The 11,990-nt window shown below is 47.8% G+C and overlaps 1 protein-coding gene across 1 annotated transcript; it reads left to right on the top strand.

The window, feature by feature from the left end:
- Positions 1–1,008: 1,008 nt before the first annotated feature.
- CYP2J2 (cytochrome P450 family 2 subfamily J member 2) lies at positions 1,009–6,840 on the top strand (the record flags this gene model as incomplete). The annotated part of the gene is made up of 9 exons (XM_082002674.1): positions 1,009–2,020; positions 2,614–2,776; positions 2,925–3,074; positions 3,691–3,851; positions 4,289–4,465; positions 4,718–4,853; positions 5,090–5,277; positions 5,791–5,929; positions 6,665–6,840. The coding sequence occupies exons 1-9, from the start codon at positions 1,832–1,834 to the stop codon at positions 6,838–6,840; spliced, it is 1,479 nt and encodes a 492-aa protein (XP_081858800.1). The 5' UTR covers positions 1,009–1,831.
- Between the last annotated feature and the right edge of the window lie 5,150 nt (positions 6,841–11,990).

The following is an 11,990-nucleotide window of genomic DNA, read 5'->3' as shown; positions in this document are numbered from 1 at the left end:
TTTTCACCTCGGAAGTTTTCAAAGCCATTCAGGACTAGGCACCGGTTTCTCTCCATTTTCTTATTCGCTCTGGTGTAGGTCTGGCCTCTGGTATGTGGCTACAGCTTGTGCTATTTGCACTGGCTTAGCAAACAAATGTTGATCTCTTCCCTCTTCCATTTCAATCTTGCCTTTCCCTGTTACCTTAGGGTTTCCTTCCCTACTCACAAAGAGAATAAATGACTGAAGTTTTCTTCTTTTTCCTCTTTTTTTTTTTAAATCGGGGAAAAAAAAAGAACAAAAAACCCCACATTTTAAAATGTAATGATCCCATACCATAAAGGCAGGAGGCATGAATCTGTTTATTTTTTGTGGAGTGTCTCATGTGAGTGAAGCGGCACACGTACGCCTCTGCAGGCTCACGCCTAAGTGTGCTTGCAGGCCAGAGGTAAAAGAGAGATGCTCCTCGAAAGCAGTTTTTTAAGTTCCATAACAGAACAGTGATGTAACTTTTCCAAGTTTCTCAAGCTGCAAAGTTATGCAGCGGCTTCACCCTTGTGCATATGGCATCGCTCCAGCACTACTGGTGCATCTCTGTGCCTTGTCTTTGGCGCTGGACAACCCCAACGGCCACAACCGATGTCCCCAAAAGCGACAAAACGAACCCAAATCATCCCCCGGAGCATGAGGTGGGAGCTGACGACCGCCAGCAGCCGCGGCAGAGCAACGGCAAGCTGCTGCTAGGAATGCTCCTGCTTCTTTCACAATAAAACACAACACGTACGTCAAAATTAAATGTGGTGCACATGCAGGATCAAATAGCTGTCTCGGAGCCACTCATAGATGATGCCGAAAATTCAGCACAGCCTCTTGCCAGCTACTGCCGAAGGGCCACAGCCTGTAGAGCTGGGCATCTCCTCCGGCTTTTCAGCACTTGCCTCAGCTTTGTCGGGCTTTGGGCACGGCTTCAGCACAGGCTGCGGACTCAAAGGCCAAAGCAGGTGGGAAGGGATGGCTGGAGGGCTTGGGGCAGGGTCAGCCTCGTGGCCGCAGCAGGTCGCTCTGCCTGCACTAGTCCGGCGGAGATGACAAAATGACCGTGCTTGGAAACCACCGCAAATCCTGGACGGCTGTTTGCTCCCAGCCCACATCACCCTGACGCACTGAAACCTCAACCCCTGAGTCAGATGGTTTGTGAAAGGTTTGTGCAACCTTATCTCGGATGTCCCTGCTGACCTGGGGCTTGGTCTGGGACTCTTCATACCAGCAAACGAGCTTCTGCAAAAGAGGAAAGCGCGAGGCACTTGGAGTGGCTGGAGCCTCCTGGGCACCGGGAAGCCGACGCTGGGACGTTGCATGGTGAGGGCACCACGGGGAGGAGAGCATGGGGCTTGCACCCAGCAATGGGCTCATGGGAATGGCACGGCGAGCCCGCTGGGAGGTTTTAATACTCATCCTGCAAAGCTCGTTTCTGTCCTTTCGACAAGGACATGGATCACTGGGGTTTTGTAAAGCAGCAGTGGGAGATGGGAGAGGAAAGGGGGGTCTGGGGGTGTTTTGTTTTGTGTTTGGTTTGTTTTTTTTTTAATGAGATCAGAGGAAATGCTTGAGTTTAATCAAGAAGATGTTTAATCAAATAGTCCTTGCTGAAACCTGGGAAAGCAGGAGTCTGAATGTAGCCTCCAGGCCAGGTCAGCAAAAGCTGCTCCATGCTGTCTGATGTTTGTGCCCACAGCGGTGCCAGCACATTGCCCATCTCTGCCTGTCTCTGGGGGATTTGGTGGTGCCCCGTGAGCTCGACCTGCCCTGACCTGCCACAGGACGCGTCCCCGCAGAGACCCACCATCCACCCATGCTGCGTTTCCTCTGGGAGAGCATCTCCTTCCAGATGCTCCTTGTCTTCCTCCTCGTTTTCCTGCTCGTTGCCAACTACATGAAGCACAGAAAGCTGAAGCACTTCCCTCCCAGCCCCTTCGCCCTCCCCTTCCTGGGACACATCCACCTGCTGAACCTCAGCAACCCCCAAGCCATGGTGCAGAAGGTACGGGGCACGGGGTGCCACTGCGGGGAAAGCGACGGAGGGGATTGCGGCTACGCAACCTTTGCAGCGCAGGGAGAGGGTTAAACCCAAACCCCGTGGCCCATGAGGACTGGGAGGAGCTCACCCTGGGGCGGGCGGGAGGTTTGCCCTTGGTCGGCAGCAACACAGATGAAGTTTGCCCGGGTAGAAGGAGGGGGACAAGCGTGGCGCAATCCTTTGGGCAAAGGGCACGGCGTGACACCACGGGTGCAGTCACAGTCACAGCAGTCACAGCTGTAGGACCCCGTCGGTCTGACCAGGGACTGCAAGGGCGTTTGGGAAGGGAGTGAAACAAAAGCTGGAAGAACACAGGACTGGAAAATCAAACCTGGAGAGTTTTACTTGACTGGTGGCCAATTAACACCAACTCCTGACCAGTGATTTGGGAAAAGAGTAACGAAAAAAGACCGTACACAGCCAAGCAGACACTTCTGCAAACACCCTGTCTCTGCTCCCGCTCTCAGCTTCCCTTATTTTCACCCATGTCCCCTGCCAGGGCTACCCACACATCCATGGCAAATGAAACGCCTTTTATTTATTTCCTCCCCCACCAGTTCACTGAAAAATATGGGGATATTTTCAGCATACAGCTGGGCAGCATGTTGTTTGTGTGCATAAATGGGCTGCGGATGGTTAAGGAAGTTCTTGTAAACCAAGGGGAAAACTTCATGGATCGCCCTGAAATTCCGATCGACAAGGAGATCTTCAGCAATGTGGGTGAGTTATCCCTCACGACGCATATCTCAGCTGTAAGGTCAAAGCAGTCCTTTGACCAGAGGTCTGAGATGGCTGGAGATAAGGCCCTGGAGATTTTTACCCTTGGTAGAGAGATCTGCCTTGGCTCACGGTGGCATGTTTCTGCCAGGACTGGTCTCCTCCAACGGGCACTTGTGGAAGCAGCAGAGGAGGTTCACGTTGACGACACTCCGAAACTTTGGCTTGGGGAAGAAGGGCCTGGAGGAGCGCATCCAGGACGAGTGCCGATGCCTTGTGGATGTATTCAGGGATGAGCAGGGTGAGTGTCATGGCCCTCATAAGCTGTGCTGAAGGCAGGAGCAGGTATGGCCTATTATAATTTCACCCATGATTCACTGCATGCTGAAAAATAGCTCACCTTGCAAGCAATGACAGCACCCTGCCAGCATCCCAGCTCCCTTTTACAGGTGTTTTGCCCTCAGACTGGTGAATGCAGTTAGGGAACACCCAAAGCCTTCACCTTCAGCCTACTGCTCCCTTGGAGATCTCTGGAAATCCCATGTGTGTGTAAACACTGATGTTTCCAATCAATTCAAATGACGTCTGCTCTTCTGCAGACCGTGCTTTCCAGAGTAAAGAAAAACATTTCCATAACCTGATTGAACTGGGATGGAGGGTGGGAAGTTTGCTCCATCCAGGGGCTGCCCAGCCAAGTTTGGACAGCTCATGGGGGCAGCAAGGCATCCCGGGAGAGCAGTGAAACAGGAGGGTGCCCATCAGGGGCCATTCATTTCACTCAGATTTGTTGAATCACAGAATCAGAATCACTAGGTTGGAAAGGACCTTTAAGATCATCAATACCTCTAACAACTGTGTTTTCTTCTCCTTTTTGTGAAGACTGGAAGACAATTGATCACTCCTATTTCCTTCTGCAGGGAATCCTTTCAACCCTCACTTTAAGATCAATAATGCTATCTCAAACATCATCTGCTCCGTCACCTTTGGCAATCGGTTCGAGTACCACGATGAGGACTTCCAAAAATTGCTGCAGCTGATGGATGAGGTGACTAGCCTCCACGGGACCATCATGAGCCAGGTACAGCCCTCCTGCCACCAATATGGACGGTGTGCAGTTTTGCAGTGCCATAGTGTCTTCTCTGGAGTCAATCTCAAAAGTCGTATCATTTTCATCACCAAACTTCATTGTCTTTCCCTATTTCTTTGCACGGGGTAGATTTGCCCATAATTTCTCTCTGCCTAATTTTCAAGCTGTGCAATGCTCACGTTGCTCTCTCTCACCCAACATCACCTTTCCTGCCCATGGTCTGTCAGCCTGCCTGCTGTAATTCCAGGTAATGCAAGAGTTACTCCATAATAGGAATATCAAATCCTTGTAATGCTCTTCTAGAGCTGAGCTATTTCTACCAACTCCAGCAATTCTGTAAGAGTGGCATTGCAGGCTCTTTAAGTTTGGTAACGCTAGGGTTTTTTTAGTCCTTTATTCAATTTACCTTTCTCCTTTTCTGTCCAAAGCTGTACAATTGTTTCCCATCTATAATAAAGTTCTTTCCTGGATCCCACCAAACCATTTTTAAAAACTGGAGGTTGATGAGAAATTTCGTGAAAGAGAAGATTGACAAACACAAGGAGGACTGGAACCCCTCAGAGAGCCGGGACTTCATCGACAGCTACCTGCAGGAGATAGCCAAGGTCAGCAATGCAGAGCAAACCCTTCTGCAGCAGGGCTTAGAGATCAGGAGGGGCGAGGAACGAGCCCAAATTCTCCATCTGAGCTGCTTCTGTGGCTGTAAAGCTTAGAATGGACATCAGGTTCAGGGCACCCATCAAGAGGATGGAGGGGGCCAGCAGCTTCTGCCAAAATCCTTGGGGTTGACTTGGACTAAAGCTGGTGTCAGGGTAGCCCTCCATATTCATGTGGCACTAACTCACCTTTTTGTGAAGGACAACGGTGGTGGCACATTCCAGGAGGAAAACCTCGTGGCATGCGTGCTCGACCTGCTGTTAGCTGGGACCGAGACCACTTCCACAACCATCCGCTGGGCTCTGCTGTATATGGCCGTATATCCAGAAATTCAAGGTACAATTAGCAAAAGGTCAGTGCTTATTCTTGCTTTTAGCCCTCACAGCTTGGTGAGACACTTTTTTTTTTTGAGAGAGAGAAAAACTGGGAATTTTCCTGCACTCACACAAGAGATGCACACAGTGGCAGGTGTCCCAGGCTGGTCCTTAGGGGGACCCTCACAGCAACCACTCCAGGTTGTTCCAAGGGGTTTTTTTCTTGGACCTTGGCTGGTCCCTGCTCTTTCCAACCAGCCCGTGTGCAAGCTGAGATTGATGCGGTCATCGGGCAAGCACGGCAGCCAGCCCTGGAGGACAGGAGCAACATGCCCTACACCAACGCCGTCATCCATGAAGTGCAGAGGAAAGGCAACATCGTCCCTTTCAATGTGCCAAGACTGACGGTGAAGGACACGGTCTTGGATGGCTACCACATACCAAAGGTAACCCCACTCCAGAGCACTTACTTTAGTAAGAGACTCCCAGTTCCCCAGGCACAATTCGCCAGGCCAGGTCGCTCCTACGCAGATGGGAGGGGCAGAGCCACAGCGTTTCTGCCCTGTCCAGAGTTCAATCCTAGTGAACACATATTTTTGCCATCCAAACAATGTTCTCCAGCACATTGAATGGTGCAGAGCGCTGCGAGGCAAGACACCCACTGTGCATACCATTGCGGCACAGGTCCCATCTCACATGGCTTTTACAGGAACTTTGGCCCAAGATTACAGCAGATAAAAATTATGTTGATGAGGGAGAAATGTGGATATATAATCATTGCACCTCAGAACAGACAAGAAGTAAGAAAAACTGGGCATGGGATGGGGGCTGTTGGACAAATAATTGTAGCAAATTTGACTATGGATGTTCTTCACTGAGAGGAGACTGGAAGATTAAAATGCTCCTCCTGCTGTCAGTGCCAGAGAAAGTGCAATTTATTTCTCTTTTTCTCCTCTTAGGGCACCATTTTGCTCACAAATTTAAGCTCTGTGATGTTAGACAAGCATGAGTGGGAAACTCCTGACACTTTTAACCCTGGGCATTTCCTAAAGGATGGTCAGTTCTGGAAAAGGGAGTCTTTTATACCGTTTTCTATAGGTAAGATTTCATGGATTTTGGTGTTTCCATGCTGAGGTACTGGAATGGGGCATCCAGCTGCACAGTTGGAGACACAGAGGAAAAGAGCAGATGGAAAGGGCAGATGTTGGCTGCACCCTGGGAGGTGCCGCTCAAGCAGTGCTCACGTGGCCACCCCAAAGAACTGCAACCACACTCTGAGCCCCTTCTTGTGTCTCTTCACATTCACAGAAGAGAGATGAGGATGAATAAAAGACCATGAAAATGCCAGAGACCCTACAAACACCTTCACCAAGGCAAGAGCATTGCTCCTGCTCCCACATGGCTGAGTTCACAAGGGGCTTCACTGTTGTCACCACAGGGCACCCCAGCTAACAGCTGCCCCGAGGAGATTGCTTTTAGCAACCCTGTTTCCCAGACCAGCATTACACACCTTCTCTGGTAGCTCTCTTTGGTGTAGCTCAAACCAACCACCTCTCCCAGCAGGGGCACGTCCAGGCTGTGCATGTCAGCACAGCTTATCCAAGCAGGGGAGGATACGATGCACATGCATATAGTTAAGACACACGTGCCCTTGCAAAGTCATGCTGTAACACCAATACCGACATTGGGGAACTTGGTGTGGGCTGTAAAACTCATCCTGGAAGTAACACAGCTGGACCATGGTCCCAAGGGAAGGCAGAGGCTTTTTTGGCAGTGAAAGCAGCTGGGCAGTGAGCACAGGCTGAGGATGCCACGGGTGGCCTCTCTCTGCAGGGAAGCGTGCCTGCCTGGGCGAGTTGCTGGCCCGCTCCGAGCTCTTCCTCTTCTTCACGGCTCTGCTCCAGAAATTCACCTTCCAGGCACCCCTGGACACCACACTCAGCCTCCAGTTCAAGCTGGGCATCACGGTGGCCCCGCAGCCCTACAAGATCTGCGCCGTGCCTCGGTAGGGAAGCCTTGGCCACCATCCTTGCAGGAAAAATTCTTTGGCATGGATGTTGAAAAGGAGCCCTTGGCAGCTCCCTTGGGTGGTGGTAATGACCGCCCAGCTCCAGGGAGAGGCTGGGCGCTTCATTTCTTTTAAAGCAATTGTAAAATCATTTATTTTACAAGCAAACCTTGCACTCTGTATCCTACAGAACTGATGAAAGTAAATTACCCCTACAGTACAAGTAAGCTAGCAGGGAAACCACCAAAGCCTGTGGCCAGGTCCTACATGCCACAGCAGTTAAGAACTTAACACCCACATGGAGCAGGGAGAGTGCTCTCCACTCCAACAGATCTCTCTATAAAACATCTGTACTCGTAGCTGCAGAAGTCATGGGTCCTGCCTCTTAGAATATGCTAAATCCTCCCCGTTTACCTGCCCAGCATCACTGAGAGGCTGGTGTGCCAGGGGGGCAGAGGGGTGAGCTCCAGCAACATGTGATGCACGGCTAAGCCTGCCGCACTCAATAGTCTCATGAATAAAAGGGTCCCTTGGGAAATACCAGCAACAAACTACTATTATTTTAAACCATCATATACAAGGCAAAACCGTTCTAAGATTGACAGCTGATGGTTAACACCAGTTAAATGCATCCACTTAGTAATAGCTGCACCATCGGACTCTGTCCAGGCAGCCACGTGTGAGAAACTGCAGCTCCTGGCAGCTTCCTGGCAGGAAGGCATGGCACAACACAGCGATGATGACACACACCTCCACCTCCTGCTCACCTGCTGAGGAAGCGAGGAGAAAGCAATCTTTTCCTGTCCATTTGCAATTTTTCCTGGAGTACTTTCTGCATGTTTCTAGAGGAAGCAAATTTTTCCCAGCATTTCTTTGGAGAATTAAATCATCTCCTGGAGGAACTAAAAGCATCTTTTTTTATGCAAGCATTAATGCCCAGTTGGGTTTTAAATCCTTTTATTTTAACCTGCATTTTCTTCTCCTCCAAGCCCAGCAGGGAAGGCTGGGCTGGCCCTGCAGACCAGCCCACAGAAGGGCAGAAACACCCTGTGGCCCCACAGCTGCACACTGGGGCCAAGCACAGCCATACAACATAAAGCAAAATTTCTAACAGGTGAGCATGGCTTCTGGCAAGGCTCCTTCAGCCATGGGGCTTGGTGGGGAAGCTCTGCCCCCTCCTCCGATTTTCTGTGCCAGGCACAGCCAGATGGAAACAAGAGGTTGGACTAAGATGCTGTTTCTGTCACTTGAGGCTCCTGTTTCGCAGCCCCATCAGGTAGAGACAGGAGAACACGTGGTGGGAACCAAACCAACCTATTTATAAAATGCAGAAGACTTGACCAGGTTCTCACCAGAAGTGGGATGAGACATCCCCAATGCCAGCTCACCGCCACTGCTCTCCCCTGCCAGCTGCCCTCCCGACCTGCTCCTGGCAGGGGCTCCCACAAACAAGGAAGTTCATTCGACTTTCTAGACCTTACGTTCTTTCTTTTCCTTCCTTGGGAGAAGCAGAAGGGGAAGGCTGGAAGTGGGCTGCATGCCCGGAATTGACTGGAAACTGGAGACGGGAGCAGTGATGAGCTTCAGTTTCTGTCACATGCAGCATTACTCCCAAAGCACTTCCAGTTTGCAGGTGTCATCTGATTTCTTTTTTTCTACTCCTTGGCTCAGAGTCCCATTTCCTTTCCCAGCCTGCTGCTATATCCGAGAGCTTCCTCCCTGGGTCTCCGCTGGGTTAGTTGCACTCCGAGTAGAGCACATTTTGCCCAAGGGTTCCTTGGATACTTTATCCCCTCCACCAAAACCATCTCATGCACTGTACTCCTACACCTCTCTTCCAAGGACAGCCCTCGCCTAAACATACAAACCTTCTGCTGCATTGCTCGGCTCTTAAGAAGCTACCAGAAAAACCATAAGCAGAGTCACAGACTCAGGCTCTGCACAGGCAGTTTGCATTTGAACATAGCTTCTTGTGACCAAGCACTTGGAAATGGAGCCCCCCCTGCACACACCACCCCTCACTTGCTCCTTCTGCGCTCGGGAAGGCAGCGGTGGCTGCCGGTGTGTGTCCTGTGACAGCTCACATACGGGCTGAAAACAGCCTGCGGCTTGGCTCAGGCTTCCTGCACATCTGAGAGCCTCTTCCGTTCCCCCTCAAACACACACCTGCAGTTTTTGTTCTTCAGTGTCTGAAAATGCTTTTAAGTTCAGCCTCAGAAAGAAGGAAAAAATGGTTCTTCCGTATCTGGCTATTCACTTCTTGGTCACTGGGACACTTCTGCCAGTGCAAAGGCCCTTCTGCATCAGGGTACCACACAGCTCCCCATCCTCATAAGAATAGCAACCCAAGGCGATAAAAATTGTTACTTACCCATGTCAGGACAGCCAGGCCAAGGATTACGGTTCAGAGAAACGGAACACCAAACTCTGTGGTAAAGACAGGTCTGAAATGGGGCCCCTGCAGGAAACTTGTGACACCTTCTCCCTGCTCATCTTCACTCTGGAGGGCTGAACAGCTGCCTGCTCACATTCCCAACCTCACTTCTGGGTTGAGGTTAGCACTTGGGGAACAAGAAAGCTGTCAATGAGACCGAGAACTGAGCACATAAACAAGCTGCAAAGCAGACTGAAGAGGGCAGTCAGTTTTCCAAATAACAAGCATGGTGATTTAGGAGTGCATATCTATCCTCTGTGTCCTCTTAGGTGGGGCTGAGCGGAGTAGGCAGAGATCCTAACTTATTTCAGTAGCACTAAGCAATTACTGAAGTCACTCAACAGCTAATTTGTCATGGGTTTTAGTCTTTCCACTTCACAAGGTCCCTTGCCCAGGTCTCAGATGACTGTCAGCAGACCAAGTATAGGTAACCAGCTTTGGGTGGGAGCAGAACTGTAAGCAGGAAAGAAATGGAAAGAGGAGGGGAAGGTGGCACAACTCTGATTTGCTGTTGTTGTAACATGCATACACACATTATACATACATGTTACATATTTGAGTAACATGACATTTTAGATTCTGTAATTGTATCAACATGCAGACCCAGTTCATGCCCAGGAGTATGGATGCTTACATCAGCTAGGGACCATTAAATGCATTGCTTGGAATAAAGACACCGAAGAATTAATTTCAAAAATCTTTATGTGAATATAAAATAATTCTTTCCAAAGAGAAATAAAACCAAAAGTTTAAAAAGTAGTGCAATTTTTCAAGTTCTATGCAACACAGTGTGTACATTTGTTTTAAACAGAAGATGTAGACACCGATACACTGAAAACCTTAACACTAGCTTCACTAGTGGGAGTATGGGAAAAAAGCAAAAAGGTTAAGAAAACTACTTTACTAGATATTACCAACTCTTAAACAATGGTTTTCATTTTTAATTCCTAAACTATTTATGGGTACCTAAATAAAACATCAGTATTGCTTATATTACTTATTTCCAAGTAAGTGTATATTGTAGAAAATAGAATACCCATATATATATATATATGTATATTTAATGAACAAAAAAACCAGTTAGGTGAAATTTCATTTTCAGTGAATGTTTCTTAATCCTCTATAATACAGTTGTTGCAAAAGAATCTTCTCAAAACTGCTGCCTGATCCACCTTGAGTAAAAGAACCTGCTAGTCCAAAATTTGTATTATTGCTACAAAATACTTCTCTACCATACTGGTTATTCTTAATCTTATATAAAAAGAATATTAACAAATGATATGTTAATCAGAACATATTTTTGTTTCTTTGGATCTATATTACCCGTTTTACTGGTAACTGGCTAAAGTTACTAATAATGCTGATTAAATTCAGCAATATTCCATGATTTCATCTCATAATTTGAATCTGTTCCTAACTGTGCTGCCTGGGCATGATACGAATTCATCTTGCAGCAGGGATAAGTAACCTCTTTCTTCATCCTGCCTCAGCAGTGGTGCACACTGCATCAAAGAACATTGTATTGACATCGTTCTGCTGCTACGCGTTGCATGCAACTTAGCTGTTACACAGCAACGCTATTAGTAGATTTTTTGTTCGACATGAATGAAGTTAACATTCAAATGATACTTATTCTAACGATCCTTTCTGCACAGCCAGATGAGCTGAAGTGAATACAACACCATGGCTTATAATCAAGTATTTATTTCTACAGATCAGTTCCTTATTCATAGGATGTAACCCAAGTTTAACCAGTTATAAAACAGTCTCTCAAACAGGTTCTCAACCGCAAAGAAACGCTTAAGTTAGATTCACAGTTCAGTTTGGAAAAGCCCCAAACAAACAACATTTCATCTAATACCTGAAAAGCCGATTCATTTTTGGCAACCCCAACAAGACTACCGGGGACAACCTTGCCCTGAAAAAGGCTGATCTCTGTCTCCAGTTCCGTATTTAAATTTTTCCATCGCTAGTCTGAAGACAAACTTCTAATTAAATGATAGGGAGGTTCTTGGTCATTTTTGGTCCCAGGGTCTGCAGTTTTGAGAAGTGTACATCAAAGACATTTGCTCCAAGCTTTTCACTATTCAGCACCTGATATGACTACTGACACAGCTCTACTACTGTGAGAAGTACGACAAATGCATCAAGCCTACTAACTAGACGAGTATTTGAAAGACGTCCATGAAAAGTTTCCATGCTGCAAAGAACGAGGGTTGAGACCCATTCAACACCATCAGTGACAGTTTCACATTTCACTAGAACACACCAAAGTACCAGGCTTTAGAAATGTAAGCATCTTGCTAAGACTTAAGTCTCCTGTTCCACTGCTCACCACGATCTCCCACACCACTAGCAAGTTAAACAAGCAATTGTATCTTAAAAATACAAACTCCAATAATATCACTGCAGCAATAAAAGACCTCAAAACCCAAGAGGTAGTCCAAAGAAGCATAGTCCTGAAGAACAAAACCTGACAGACAAAACTGTCCAATGGCAATTTGTCTGGCATATTCTCTACTCATACCACATTTAGCACGAGACTGGCTTTTAAACAATGCCTTGTGTAGGCAGAAGTTTTGAAAGAGGAAATCTCTGTTGAATGCCTAAATGTTTAGCACTGTAAAACGTTTAGCACTATCACCACAACTAAGAAGCAATAGTAACAAAGTATTAAAAATTAATACTTCCCTTTTCTCTAGCATTGCATGCAGAGC

This window comes from Phaethon aethereus (assembly GCF_964289735.1).
Source record: "Phaethon aethereus genome assembly, chromosome: 8".
Taxonomy (NCBI): domain Eukaryota; kingdom Metazoa; phylum Chordata; class Aves; order Phaethontiformes; family Phaethontidae; genus Phaethon; species Phaethon aethereus.
Note: the sequence above shows the minus strand (reverse complement) of the source record. Positions and strands in the feature narration are given on the sequence as shown.